The 15,453-nt window shown below is 47.6% G+C and overlaps 1 protein-coding gene and 3 non-coding genes across 4 annotated transcripts; 2 read left to right on the top strand and 2 right to left on the bottom strand.

Moving 5' to 3' along the window:
- The first annotated feature begins 1,015 nt into the window (after window positions 1-1,015).
- Window positions 1,016-1,087, top strand: trnaa-ugc (transfer RNA alanine (anticodon UGC)). The gene has a single exon. It is a non-coding gene; the product is annotated as a tRNA-Ala (tRNA).
- Window positions 1,088-7,194: 6,107 nt separating this feature from the next.
- Window positions 7,195-7,276, top strand: trnas-cga (transfer RNA serine (anticodon CGA)). Its single transcript has one exon. It is a non-coding gene; the product is annotated as a tRNA-Ser (tRNA).
- Window positions 7,277-8,296: 1,020 nt separating this feature from the next.
- trnat-agu (transfer RNA threonine (anticodon AGU)) lies at window positions 8,297-8,370 on the bottom strand. The gene has a single exon. It is a non-coding gene; the product is annotated as a tRNA-Thr (tRNA).
- Window positions 8,371-9,967: 1,597 nt separating this feature from the next.
- LOC137318716 (zinc finger protein 229-like) lies at window positions 9,968-13,147 on the bottom strand. Its single transcript, XM_067981390.1, has one exon. It carries the CDS (start codon window positions 13,047-13,049, stop codon window positions 11,814-11,816), a length of 1,236 nt encoding a protein of 411 aa, XP_067837491.1. The 5' UTR covers window positions 13,050-13,147; the 3' UTR covers window positions 9,968-11,813.
- Between the last annotated feature and the right edge of the window lie 2,306 nt (window positions 13,148-15,453).

The following is a 15,453-nucleotide window of genomic DNA, read 5'->3' as shown; positions in this document are numbered from 1 at the left end:
TTTAACCGTAATACCAGTACCAGTGGTGATCTTGTTGTTGTCAGGAACCAGTCCTTAGACTGGATCAGATTATAATCCTGAAAATAGTGCTTTAAATCCTACAATTGGCGACCACGAAGGGACTATTTCTGACAACAGCTAAAACCTGGTGGAGGATAGTTACATAATATAAATTGATTATTTCTCCATTAAAATGCAGTGAGTGGGGGATAGTTACAGAATATAAATTGATTATTTCTCCATTAAAATGCAGTGAGTGGGGGATAGTTACATAATATAAATTGATTATTTCTCCAGTAAAATGCAGTGAGTGGGGGATAGTTACATAATATAAATTGATTATTTCTCCAGTAAAATGCAGTGAGCGGAGTGCACACCCACCACGGGTGGCCTCATAAAATGAGGACAATCAGTTCTTCTTTCCTTGGTTAGCGGTCTGTGTCATCTGGGGATTTAGTTCAGTGATAGAGCGCATGTTTCGCATGTGTTGAGGTCCTGGGTTCAACTCCCAGCCTCTCTTTAAGTAATTATTGACCAGAATTACCCACGGAAAGTTGAATGACGTTTTTTGAGCTCAGCGAGTTCCAACTTCTGAGGCTCCACAAGCATTAAATTGTCCCGGAGCGGGACTTCATCTCTCGGTCCCCTCAACAGCTCAACTCAAAGCAGCCGCCGACTGAGGGGAATGTGTGACGGTGCAATATCGAGCGAGCAGTCCCAGCTCTTGTTCCTGTTTGACGCTCTGTCATTCTTCCATCTCACTTTATGATTCAGAGGTTGGATTTCAGCCTTGTCACTGACCATTAGCGATTGGGTTTTTTTATTTCCACAGACTTTTTTTTGGAAAGTTCAAAGTAAAGAGGAGCAGAAACCCCGTGAACTGAAGCAGAGGTTGAACATTGTGAACACGCGGCACCGCTGGGCATCTCGATATCCTGGAGAGACGGAGCAGAAAGCTCACGGCTTCACTTCTAAAGTGTCTGCTTGTTTATTTCTCAGGTACCTTTTGACCAGTGGGGATGTAGCTCAGTGGAAGAGCGCATGCTTTGCATGTATGAGGTCCCGGGTTCAATCCCCGGCATCTCCAAACAAGTTACATTTCAAATTTTGGATTCAACTGTGAGAATATCATCTGAGACTCGCCTCACATTTGCACACAAGGAGAGACAAGAGTTTCTTCACCTCGCGAAAAACCGAACGCTCCGCACAGAATATCATTCAATGGGAGAGCGCCCACGGTGTTTCAATGGCTCCCATCTCATGGTTGAACAGCTTGCCCAGTGATAGATTATTTCCAGTTTCACAGATTGGGGGGAAGCAGCAGACCGGCGTTCCGACCACAAAGAGGGAAGAATAGTCTGGATGTTGGGAGCTTCTTCTTTTCCCAGAGAGGAGTGAGCATCTGGAATGTATTCCCGGCTGGTGTGGTGGGTGCTGACTCTCTCTGGTGTGGTGGGCGCTGACTCTCTCTGGTGCAGTGGGCGCTGACCCTCTCCGGTGCGGTGGGTGCTGACCCTCTCCGGTGCGGTGGGTGCTGACCCTCTCCGGTGCGGTGGGTGCTGACTCTCTCCGGTGCGGTGGGCGCTGACCCTCTCTGGTGCGGTGGGTGCTGACTCTCTCCGGTGCGGTGGGGGCTCACTCTCTCCGGTGCGGTGGGCGCTCACTCTCTCCGGTGCGGTGGGGGCTCACTCTCTCCGGTGCGGTGGGCGCTCACTCTCTCCGGTGCGGTGGGTGCTGACACTCTCCGGTGCGGTGGGCGCCGACTCTCTCCGGTGCGGTGGGCGCCGACTCTCTCCGGTGCGGTGGGCGCCGACTCTCTCCGGTGCGGTGGGCGCCGACTCTCTCCGGTGCGGTGGGCGCCGACTCTCTCTGGTGCGCTGGGTGCTGACCCTCTCTGGTGCGATGGGTGCTGACCCTCTCTGGTGCGCTGGGTGCTGATCCTCTCTGGTGCGGTGGGTGCTGACTCTCTCTGGTGCGGTGGGTGCTGACCCTCTCTGGTGCGATGGGTGCTGATCCTCTCTGGTGCGGTGGGTGCTGACTCTCTCCGGTGCGGTGGGCGCCGACTCTCTCCGGTGCGGTGGGCGCTGACTCTGACTCTCTCTGGTGCGCTGGGTGCTGACCCTCTCTGGTGCGATGGGTGCTGACCCTCTCTGGTGCGCTGGGTGCTGATCCTCTCTGGTGCGGTGGGTGCTGACTCTCTCTGGTGCGGTGGGTGCTGACCCTCTCTGGTGCGATGGGTGCTGATCCTCTCTGGTGCGGTGGGTGCTGACTCTCTCTAGTGCGGTGGGTGCTGACTCTCTCTGGTGCGGTGGGTGCTGACTCTCTCTGGTGCGGTGGGTGCTGACTCTCTCTGGTGCGCTGGGTGCTGACCCTCTCTGGTGCGATGGGTGCTGACCCTCTCTGGTGCGATGGGTGCTGATCCTCTCTGGTGCGGTGGGTGCTGACTCTCTCTGGTGCGGTGGGTGCCGACTCTCTCTGGTGCGGTGGGTGCTGATCCTCTCTGGTGCGGTGGGTGCTGACCCTCTCTGGTGCGGTGGGTGCCGACTCTGGTGCGGTGGGTGCTGACTCTCTCTGGTGCGGTAAGTGCTGACTCTCTCTCCGCCTTCTCGAGGGATCTGGACCGGTTCTTGACTGGGGCAGAGATCGCATCATATTTTTTTTTATTCGTTCACGGGATGTGGGCGTCGCTGGCGAGGCCAGCATTTATTGCCCATCCCTAATTTCCCTCGAGAAGGAAGGTGAGTGGTTTTACAGTTAACCAATGCATGGTCAGTGTGATCCACTGGACTCGATTCGATAGCCTGAGGGAGTCGGGGAGGAATTTCCCAGAATTTCCCCTCCTTATTGGCCCTGGATTTTTTTCTGGTTTGTAACCGCTCCCAGGAGATTCCATGTTCCCGGTGGGTGGGGCTGGTGGTGTGTGCAGGAAGTGTCCAGTCACGATGCTCCAGGTATGTGGGGCAGGATTGATGAACGAGCTGGTCTTTTCCTGCCCGTCATGTCCGTCTGTAACCCCAGATCGTCAAGGTGTTTTTAGTGAAGTGATCTTTAAACACAAAATCCTCACCTGGGACAAGTCCTGCGTCCGTCCATAGTGAAATGAGACTCAATGCCCTCCGCCTTTTACATTATTGTATTGTCCGTTTGGTTAAGATGAAAATACAAATTATCCGCTCTGGGCTCTTCCAGTCTCTCTGTGTTTCTCTCTCCTGCTAAACTGACTGACTGTCAGATAATAGTAACTGGTGTCCTCTCCATCCCGTTCTCAACACCCAGACACGACTAGTTACTGAATAAATTCAACACTCACAGACAGTCCAGTGTAAGATAGTCACAGACGGTTTCTCTCCACCTTTCCTTACAGGACTAGCCAATGATGAATGCCCCGTCAGACCGGTTGATATACAGTAAAAGGGACAGTGACCGTCTCACCAATAGCACCGGAGGTCTGTTCACATACACAGAATCAGTCTTTTCCTTTCTATCAGTGTGTCTATATTACGCTCAGTAACAGTATCCCGCCTCCTTGTACAGCACTGGGGAGAGAGAAAGACAGACAGACAGAGAGAGACACACAGACAAACAGACACAGTATCAGTCTCACACTTCCCATCAGTGTGTCCGTTTCACACTCAGTAACAATATTCCACCTTCATTTACAGCGCTAGAGAGAGATAAAAACAGACAGGCACAGTATCAGAATTACACTTCCTATCAGTGTCTCTGTCTCACACTCAGTAACAGTATCCCACCTTCATAATCTGTACAAAAGAGAGAGAGAGAAACTGACCTGTAATGTCCCGTTTTCACCCAGGAACAAATTGGAAAATATTCCATTCCAATTGCTATTCCAAGGTGGAGTGACAGAATATGCAGTCTCATCTCTCACTGATATTATTTCAGAGACAGACACATTATTAATCCCACTCTCAGGGACAGTGTCACACATTTAACCCTCTCTTGCATGTTGTCCCCTCTGCAATCTTGCAGCTCAGGGCCATTCTGTATTACTCTCAGTGACCGAGAGTTTCACTCCGATTGAAATAAACTGGGACTGTTGCTGCCTGATATTAATCCTACACGGTCCCAGCAAATACACCGACTCCCACTTTCCTCCCCCGTTTCTCCAGGATTGGTTTGAGGAATCCTCCCTCCAGTTTCGGAGTCAAACGTCACTTTATCAGTAAGGGAGCCAAGAATGAACAGAACCCATTGGCTCATTCCACAGCCGCTTACTTTATCTCTGAAAGACTCTTTCCCATCAAAAGAGCCCGAGAGAAACAGCAGGGATGGAAACCTCGAGTTTAATAGTTGGAGATTGTAAAGTCAGTCTGGATTCCAGCGTTAGGCACTGGTGGAATCCCATCTGTTTCCCATTCTGGTGCCTGTTCCTGCACTGCCTGTGGAGCCCATTCCCTCTGACCTTTCCCCCAGACCCACTTCCTTTGCTCAGACAGGCGGGAATGGAGAGATCACGGCCCCCGGGGGAAGGGAGCAAAGAGCAGCCTCGTTACAGCAGCTCATCGCTCCGGGACCGTGTCCGCAGATGGGCTCAGAGATCGGCATTGAGTCCGGGGGAAGGGCAGGAGGAGTCCGGGGGCTGTTTGTAAGAGGCGGAGTGGATCAGGAACTGGTCCCGGAACATGGAGTGAGAGGGGGGGAAGGGAGAGGTCATTCTCGGGCTGTGTGTGGACAGGGTGTGTCCAGGGGAAGGGAGAGAGAATGGGAAGAACCTGCTATTAAAACCATTGCTGCTTTCACTCCCCAAACCAGGAGTGAATGGTCCTGGTTTAGTTCCAGTCTCACCCTGTTTATTGTTATTGGACAGTGAAGAGTGGAAACAGAGCCGGACAGTAAGGATGTGGGGAGTTATACAAAGAGCATCTATTGCAGGCACCAGGTGAGAAGTGTGAAGGACACAATTTAAACAGCGGCTGTTATGTTTGGGTTGAACGGTTAGTCCCATGGGAGAGGGGATTAGAAACCTGACCTGGACAAAGGTCCCTGCCCCATCGGGTCGTCCCATTCATGGATCAGTGCAGGGGTTGGGTTGTGTCTGGATGTCACTAAATTGTTGTAAAATAGCCCAACACACCTGGTGTGCAGAAGCTGAGTGCTGCAGTGGAGTCAGACACTGACACTGTTTGTATCACTGGTTTTCATTTGTGGATATTCAAAATGATCATTAGAGATATTAAACTGATCACTTTTCCATTTTCAACCTCACCGTTTCTTGGGTTACAAGAGATCATTTTCTTTCCACAGGCGAATCCTTGAATGATCCAGAATGAATGTGATGTTTCCTCCACCCGAGGCACAAGGAGGAGTGCAGCCAGCTCCTTCTCACACACAGGAGGTACATTATCACCCACAGAGCACAGAGACACAGACAGGTCATCAGTTCCACAGTCTCAGACAGTAGAAGTAGTCAGTCCCACACTGATCCCAAGTTCCAGAGACACACTTTCAATCCAACATTCAAACAGAGCGGGTGAGGCAGACACTGTTCCATTTCCCCCGAACTCAGTCCCGCTGACAGGTCGATACAAAAATCCCAGTCCAAAATCACACTCTCAGATTGAAAGGCACTGTGTCAATCTCACAATCGGGCAACATAGCTACGAATTAAATACCAGAGAGAAATCACACATGGTATCCGATTGAAAGGGACAGAATGAATCCCAATAATGTACCTGAGATTCCAATTGAATACTATCCCAGAACTCTCTCACACATGACTTTAATACATGAAATATCCATTCGAAAAGTGAACCATTTGCTACAAATTGCAAACAAATCCAAACTTCACGTACAGTATCGATTGAGAAATACTGAAAGATAGTAAACCTGAGAAACAAATTAGATACCTGTTCAGAATGCACTCGTAGAATGAAATTTAAAGATAGAGTATCAATTCTATTAGTGCAGACTGAGATACACATTATATACCAGTCCAAAAATCTCATACAATATTAGACTGAAAGATACAGTATCAATTCCATTTCTACAGACTGATCTACACATTACAAACCAATTCAAAAATGTCACCTTATCAGTTTGAAAGATTCATTATCATCCACAATCGTACTCACAGAGATGCAGATTTAATAGTGGTCCAAAAAGCACACAAATTATCTGATTAAAACCTCCAACATTAAATCCTAAAGTTCGTCCATATTTACAAATTAAATAAGGAGTAAAACTCTTCAAACATTAAGATATTAAAGCTGAAGTATTGAACGCAATAATGTAATCTGAGAGAATAATTATGTACAGATACAGAATGAAACTCACATTCAGATACAGTACCAGAGACACACAGACACAGAATGAATCCAACACTCACAGATACAGAAGGAATCCCAAACTCACATACAGTACTAGAGACTGACAGACACAGAGTTAATCCCACACTCTCATCAAGTACCAGGGACTGATAGGTACAGTATGAATCCCACACTAACATGCAGTATGAGTAACTGCATATTTAGGATGAATTCAACTCCCACATACAGTACTGGGGACTGTATATAAAGAATGAGTCCCACACTCACATGGAGAAACAGAGACTGACAGATACCGAAAGAATCCCACACTAACACACAGTATGAGAGACTGCCTATAAAGAATGAATCACAAACTCTCACACACACTGCTGACAAGACAGAGAATGAATCCCAAACTCACACACAGTATCAGTGAGTGACAGATACAGAATGAATCCCACACTAACATACAGTACCAGAGACTGACAGACACAAAATGAATCCCACACTCACACACAGTACCAGAGACTGAGAGATACAGAATGAATCCCACTAAACTATCAGGGAATAAGCACAGACCAGGGATCAGGGCCTTTACCCAGTTAACTATCAGGGAATAAGCACAGACCAGGGATCAGGGCCTTTACCCAGTAAACTATCAGAGAATCAGCACAGACCAGGGATCAGGGCCTTTACCCAGTGAACTATCAGAGAGTCAGCACAGACCAGGGATCAGGGCCTTTACCCAGTAAACTATCAGAGAATCAGCACAGACCGGGGATCAGGGCCTTTACCCAGTAAACTATCAGAGAATCAGCACAGACCAGGGATCAGGGCCTTTCACCTGTCAGAGAGAACATTGTATCACAGATCGCTTGTGATAAACCTACACATTCTGATTTACAGCCGTGCATAACAGATGTTTGTAGCTGCGATGGCCGAGTGGTTAAGGCGTTGGACTCGAAATCCCCTGGGGATTTCCTGCGTACGTTCGAATCCTCCTCGCAGCGCGACTTCTTAAAGTTATGTTTACTGCTCAAATAACGATGAACTGGAGTTGACGAACCGTATTCCCTCTCTCAGAGACTCTCCAGCGCGGCTTATGCTTTTAATTCGGAGCCCAATGGTCTCTTGCAAAATTGCGAGACACGTGAAGGAATCTCTCCCAAGCTCCATCTTAAATTCTGCCCGTTCGCAGAACTTGACATTGATCCTATTTCTTCCTATACTTTGATCCCACCTTGTCTCTGTCTCTTGACTCGCTGTGTTTTTCCCTCATGGACTTCTCAGGCTTCGTTGAACGGCCACGGATGATCGAACCTGGAACACCGGCAGTGAAGGGTAAAGATGGAAAGACTGAGACGGGGGGAGTGGCGAGAGGGTGGATTTGGAATTCCTGAGTGACCGCACTGTGAATTTTCCAGATCTGCTTGGAGCACCAATCCCTTCAATTCATCACTTACAGGGACAATTCGACACCCGGTTTCTTTTCCCTGAGCTTGGCGAGATCTTAAAAATTGAAAGCGACCAATATCAGAGCGAACCTCATCACCGACATGATCACAGATACAGAGCGGCCACACTCTGCTTCAGTGAGGGGAAAACCCAGAGCGGTTTCAAGGTTGAATGTAATTGGAAGCAAAGCTCGTTCAATGAAAGTGCAGGTCATTGAGGTGCCTTTAAAGTCCTGATTGTTTGAACTGAATTTCTTTCAAAAGCGCTTGAGATTCAGGTGGAGTGATTTGGGGACTCCTTTTCCCTCTTCGCAAAACTTTGAACCGCAGATCAAGATCCAAAGTCCAGGGCTAAATTAGGGTTTCTCCAGGGTATGAAACATCGAATCAAGAATTATACCCCGACCTCAACGAGCCCAGAAACAAGAACGTGTCACGGACACATTCTCTGAGAGGGCTGTCTGTATGATGAAAAGGCATTTTTGAAAAGACCTCCTGATCAGTTCCGTGTTGGATCCTGAACAAAACACAGCACTGTGTGCTTCTCAAATTCACTAAACACCACGAATTACACAAAGGCACCGCTGGGAGTTGAACCCAGGATCTCCTGTTTACTAGACAGGTGCTTTAACCAACTAAGCCACGGTACCAATTCATGGTAGTGTTTCCCACCTCCTCTCATTAATATCTATCAGCTACACGTCACATTCTGTTGTGGGTTCAGACTGTTTGATCTTTGTCTATTTCACTTGCCCGTTTCCCTGTGAATCCCGATACTGACTGCGTTTCAGGCTGTGTTTATCTTTCTGTGTCCATCAGTGCTTTGATAGACGAATGAATATTTGTGCTTGTGTTTGTTTGTTACTTTAAATAAATTAGGGATGGACAATTCTCGCTCTGACACTGAAGAACTAATTGAGCAAATTTCACAGTGAAGTGTTGTTTATTGTGGTGCTGAAACTAAAAAAAATCGTAAAAGGTGCAAAGAGAGAAAACGAGAAAAACTTGTGAATGAAATTAAGGACAACTTTCAAGGTTTTTACACGTACATTAAGAGAAAGAAGGGTGACTGAGAGTAATGTGGGCCCCTGAAAGACAAATGGAGGTGAGATTGTAATTGAAAATCAGGAAATGGCAGACTTGCTAAATACTCACAGAAAAGCATGAGGATAATAAACCAGAGACACGAGGAAAACTGAAAATAAATCAAGGGGATTCAGTGTCAGTAAAATAATGGTATTGGAGAAAACAATTAGACGAAAGATAGACAAATCTCCAGGACCTGATGTTTACCATCCCAGGGGACTAAGGGGAATAGGTGAGGAAATTGTACATGCTTTAGTCATGATCGTTCAAAACTCTCTTGATTCAGGAATTGTTCCATGGATTGAAAAATTTCAAATGTCATTCCATTATATATGAAGGGTAGGAGAGATAAAGCAGGAAATTATAGACCGATTCGTCTGACGTCTGTTGTGGGGAAGTTACCAGAATCTGTTATCAGGGAAAGAATGACTGAGCACTTGGATAAACATGAATTGATTAGAGTCAGCATGGATTTGTAAAGTGTAAGTCAAGTCTAACGAAACTAGTTGAACTTTTTGAAGATGTAACTAACGTGGTGAATAATGGAGTGTCTATGGGTGTTATGTGTACATTGACTTCCAGAGGGATTCGTTAAGGTTTAACATCAGAGACTGTTAACAGAAATGAGAACATGTGGAATTCAAAGCAACCCATTGACATGGGGAGGGAGTTGGTTTGGAGGTAGGAGACAGAGAGTAGGGTTAATGGGTATGTACTCAAATTGACAGGATTTGATTAGTGGTGTCCCCCAGGGATCTGTATAAATGAGGCAGATAAAGGAATAGAGAGCCGGATATCCAGGTTTGTCGACGACACCAAGTTAGGGTGCACAGTGAGTAGTGTAGATGGGAGCATAAAGTTATAAAGGGAAATTGATAGATTCAGTGAGTTGGTAAAACTGTGTCAGATGGAACTTACATAGAATTACATCGAATGTACATCACAGAAACAGGCAATTCGGCCCAACCAGACTATGCCGGTGTTTATGCTGCAGACGAGCCTCCTCCAACCCCTCTTCATCTAACCCTATGAGCAAACCCGAATATTCCTTTCTCCTCCATGTGTTTATCTCACTTCACCGTAAATGCATCCATGATATTCGCCTTAACTACTCCGTGTGGGAGCGAGCTGCACATTCTAACGCCTCTCTGGATAAATATGTTTCTCTTGAATGCCAGATTGGATTTATTGATGACTATTATATTCATGGCCCGAAGTTCTGACGTCCCCACTCCCAAAAGTACAAACACCTTATCTACATCTGACCGATCAAACCCTTGCATAATCTTAAAGTCCTGGATCAGGTCACCCTCAGCCTTCTCTTTTCGATACAAAAGAGCCCCAGACTGTTCAAAGTTTCAATCTGGGGAAATGTGAGACCATCCACTTTGGCCCGAAGCAAGATAAATCAGAGTATTTTCAAAATGGTGAGAAGCCAGGAACTGTGGGTGAGCAGAGATACTTCGGGAAATCACGAAGAGTTGGCAGACAGGTGCAAAAAATAATTAAAATGGCTAATGGAATGTCGGCCTTTATCTCAAGGGAACTGGAATTCAAAAGGGTGGAAGTTATGTTAGAATTCTATAAACTCTGCTAAGGCCACATTCAGAGTACGGCATTCAGTCCTGGGCACCAGACCTCAGGAAGGATATATTGGCCTTGCAGGAGGTGCAGCGCAGAAAGACCAGAATGATACCGGGGCTAAAATGTTTAAATTATGAGGGCAAGTTGCGTGGACAAGGTTTGTATTTCCTCGTGTATCGAGGATTAAGTGGTGATGTAATTCAGGTGTTGAAGGTGATTCAATGATCCAATGGTGGGTGTGTGAGTTGGTGCTGAATCGGTCCCCTTCAGTGAAGAGAGGGTCAGCGGGCGCCTGACAGACACGGCTCGGAACGGGACTCGCTTCTCTCCGGCGGCAGCGGCTGGTTTAGAGAGATCTCTCTGTCTGCTGCTGTTACTCCGCCTCCCGCACTCTGGGAGAACCGCGGAGCTCGGTCCTCATTTTTCTCTTATGGATCCGGCTCCATCCGTTTACTGTTGACGGGAGTGCGTCTGAAACCAAGTCAGTCAGAAGCGGGTGCAAATCACAACATAGGCACAGGCCCAAGGACTGGGGACTGGTTTGATATTGGGTCCTTTTTAAGGGATAGGCTGTAGAATGTTTGTATAATAATAATGATCAGAATTAACTTTGATACAATGAAGTTTTTCTCAGTTATTTCCCATTTCCACCCTCACCAGTTTTATACAGTAACAGGTAACAATGTTTGAGGGATGTGATGTCCAGTGTTGGTGGAATCAGTGTAATTTAACTTGATACATTGAAGAATCTCTTGTCCATCCCAGGCTCTTACCTTAGGTTTAGACCCTCACCTAGTTTAAAATCGGTCACTCACTGATATAAATAAACCAGTAACAATCCCGAAACCTCAGCGGGGATATTTGTTCCGATACTTAGTGACGGTCCCAATTTCCACTGAAATTCTCAATCAGCAAATCCCAGAGGCTGTTTCGGGTTTGACAAACTGTGAAACAGATTGTTTTAAAAGCCGGAAAGAGGGAAAAACTGGTGGTTGATATGAAGTGTTATACATTATCTCTTTCTGTTTCAGATTTACAATTTCTCTTTGTGTGTTACTGACAGGAGAGGCTATAACGGAGCCCAGTGACTGGGTAACGAGCTGCACTGAGTCATTGGCCTGTGTTACAGACCGGCTCGTTGGACCTGCTCATTTCGTGAACTCGCTGGTGTCTCAGCACGTGTGATGACTGAGTGAATCCCTTCCCACACACGGAGCAGGTGAACAGTCTCTCAACCAATGGGCATGCGTTGATGTGTCAGCAGTTCATTTCTGCTTTTAAGCTCTTCTCACAGTCACTGCATGAAAAGGTCACTCAATAGTGTGAACAAGTTAATGTTTCAGAAGGTGGGATGATCGAGTGAATCTCTTCCCACACACGGAGCAGGTGAAAAGTCTCTCCCCAGTGTGAGTGCGTCAATGTCTCAGCAGTTCGTTTCTGATTTTAAATCTCTTCCCACAGTCAGAATATTTGAAGGTCTCTCAGTGTGAACTCGCTGGTGTTTCAGCAGGGTGGATGACCAAGTGAATCCCTTCCCACACACTGAGCAGGTGAACGGCCCCTCCCCAGTGTGGGTGCGTTGGTGTGTCAGCAGATTAAATTTGCTTTTATACCTCTTCTCACAGTCAGAACATTTAAAAGGTCTCTCATCAGTGTGAAGTCGCTGGTGTGTCAGCAGGGCCGATGAATGAGCGAATCCTTTCCCACACACGGAGCAGGTGAACGGCCTCTCCCCAGTGTGAACTCGCTGGTGTGTCAGCAGGGTCGATGAATGAGCGAATCCCTTCCCACACACGGAGCAGGTGAACGGCCTCTCCCCAGTGTGAACTCGCTGGTGTGACCGAAAGTGTGATGACTGAGTGAATCCCTTCCCACACACGGAGCAGGTGAACGGCCTCTCCCCAGTGTGAGTGCGTTGGTGTTTCAGCAGTTCAATTTTGCTTTTAAAGCTCTTCTCACAGTCAGAACATTTAAAAGGTCTCTCATCAGTGTGAACTCGCTGGTGTGTCAGCAGGTTGGATGACTGAGTGAATCCCTTCCCACACATGGAGCAGGAGAACGGCCTCTCCCCATTGTGAACTCGCTGGTGTGTCAGCAAGGTGGATGAATGACCGAATCCCTTCCCACACACTGAGCAAGTGAACGGCCTCTTCCCAGTGTGAACTCGCTGGTGTGACAGAAAGTGTGATGACCGAGTGAATCCCTTCCCACACACGGAGCAGGTGAACGGCCTCTCCCCAGTGTGAGTGCGTTGGTGTTTCAGCAGTTCAATTTTGCTTTTAAAGCTCTTCTCACAGTCAGAACATTTAAAAGGTCTCTCATCAGTGTGAACTCGCTGGTGTGTCAGCAGGTTGGATGACTGAGTGAATCCCTTCCCACACACGGAGCAGGTGAACGGCCTCTCCCCAGTATGAGTGCGTTGGTGTTCCAGCAGATTCCTTTTGCATTTAAACCTCTTCTCACAGTCAGAACATTTAAAAGGTCTCTCATCAGTGTGAACTCGCTGGTGTGTCAGGAGGCCGGATGACTGAGTGAATCCCTTCCCACACATGGAGCAGGTGAACGGCCTCTCCCCAGTGTGACGGCGTCGATGAGTATCCAGCTCTGAAGGGTAATTGAATCCCTTCCCACAGTCCCCACATTTCCACGGTTTCTCCATGGTCTGGGTGTCCTTGTGTCTCTCCAGGTTGGACGATCAGTTGAAGCCTCGTCCACACACAGAACACGTGTACGGTTTCTCCCCGCTGTGAATGGTGTGATGTTTTTTCAGGCTGTGTAACTGGTTAAAGCTCTTTCCACAGTCAGTGCACTGGAACACTCTCACTCGGGTGTGTGTGTCTCGGTGCTTTTCCACTCACACTGATGTTTGAAATCTTCTCCCACGGATAGAACAGACAAACATTTCTCCTTCCACATTCAAAGGCCGATGATATTCAGGTCCTGATGAATCGAGTGACTCTGTCAGATCTTGACGTGATCTTTGGTTTGAGTTTCCCTCTGTAAATCCTCCCCTGTAAAAGGAGTTGAAAAAAGTTATCACTGTAAGTACAGGATAGAAATTCAGATCAGATAACTCTACTTTCTATGGAACATTATTTCCTCTCTCATTACTCAAAGCTGAAACTCCCCTGTCCCACACACTCTCCCTCCTCCCTGTGCTGAAATCCAAACCCATCGCATCATCTTTCAGTGGCCCTAAACCGTGATTGAAAGGGTGAGAGAGTGAGTGTGAGAGAGAGAGTGTGAGAGAGAGAGTGTGAGAGAGAGAGAGTGTGAGAGAGAGAGAGTGTGAGAGAGAGACAGTGAGAGAGAGAGACAGTGAGAGAGAGAGACAGTGAGAGAGAGAGACAGTGAGAGAGAGAGACAGTGAGAGAGAGAGACAGTGAGAGAGAGAGACAGTGAGAGAGAGAGACAGTGAGAGAGACAGTGTGAGAGAGTGAATGTGAGTACAGCAGTGGGCTCGGTGTGGAGAATGAAGTGGGGCAGGTGGAGCATGTTTCATTGGGGCAGCAGTGATCATAATCTCATTCGGTTCAGAACAGTTATGGAAAAGGACAGGGGACAGTCAAATGTGAAAATTCTGAACTGGATGAGGGCGAATTTCATGAGTTAAAAAGGGATCTTGTCCGTGTGGATTGGAATCAAAAATTGGCAGGCAGAACAGTAATTGAACAATGGGAGGCCTTCAAGGAGGAGTTGGTTTGGGTACAGAGTAGACAGATTCCCACGAGGAGGAAAGGAACAGCATCCAAAGCTCGAGCTCCCTGGATGACTGAAGATACAGAGATCACCATTTCTCCTTCATTTACAGACGCTCCCTGACCGAACAACATTTCTAATTCATTTACAGACGCTCCCTGACCGATCACCATTTCTCCTTCATTTCCAGACACTCCCTGACCGATCACCATTTTCCTTCATTTACAGACGCTCCCTGACCGATCACCATTTCTCCTTCATTTACAGACGCTCCCTGACCGATCACAATTTCTCCTTCATTTACAGACGCTCCCTGACCGATCAACATTTCTCCTTCATTTACAGACGCTCCCTGACCGATAACCATTTCTCCTTCATTTACAGACGCTCCCTGACCGATCACCATTTCTCCTTCATTTACAGACGCTCCCTGACCGATCTCCATTTCTCCTTCATTGACAGACGCTCCCTGATTCGATGAGTCACGAGGTTTGACGCTGACACTGCGCATGCTCGGAGGCCGCGGGCCGTGTGTTGAGTTTCGGGTCTGATCTAAACCGGAGCCCCCGGAGTGTAGAGAGAGAGAGGAGAATGTTCACTGTTTGATATTCGGGCCCGGGGCCGCACTCGGGGTTTGTGAAGCCCCCGCCCCCTCCCCCGGGGTTTATTAACCCGCTCCCCCCGCCCATCTCTCACCTGTTGCCGACACGATCTCGGCCTCACTCCCCGCCCGCCGCGCATGCTCAGCTCACACTGCCCGGGTGATTGACGGGAGCTCCGGACCAATAGGAAGAGCGGAGAGGGGCTGGAGGACCGAGCGGGTGGTTGGTCCTCCAACCAATGGGGGTGGGTGAGGGGCGGGACTTGCGGCACCGAGTGGGCGGGGCTGAGCCCGGATCTCCCTCATTGGCTGAAACTCTGCATCAATTTTAAACCTGATTGATGTCAAACTCGAGGGAAAAAACTGGACTTTAATAAAGGACAAAGAGGAGGGAATATTGGAGGGAATAACACAGTGTAGGGATAAAATGGATTAATTCAGGACAGACAGCAGGGATTATTGGAGGGAATAACACAGTGTAGGGATAAAATGGATTAATTCAGGACAGACAGCAGGGAATATTGGAGGGAATAACACAGTGTAGGGATAAAATGGATTAATTCAGGACAGACAGCAGGGAATATTGGAGGGAATAACACAGTGTGGGGATAAAATGGATTAATTCAGGACAGACAGCAGGGATTATTGGAGGGAATAACACAGTGTAGGGATAAAATGGATCAATTCAGGACAGACAGCAGGGAATATTGGAGGGAATAACACGAGTAGTAGGATAAAATGGATTAATTCAGGACAGACAGCA

The sequence above is a fragment of the Heptranchias perlo genome, unplaced genomic scaffold (genome assembly GCF_035084215.1).
Source record: "Heptranchias perlo isolate sHepPer1 unplaced genomic scaffold, sHepPer1.hap1 HAP1_SCAFFOLD_715, whole genome shotgun sequence".
Lineage (NCBI taxonomy): Eukaryota > Metazoa > Chordata > Chondrichthyes > Hexanchiformes > Hexanchidae > Heptranchias > Heptranchias perlo.
The sequence above is the reverse complement of the archived record's forward strand: the minus strand, read 5'-3'. Positions and strand labels throughout refer to the sequence as shown.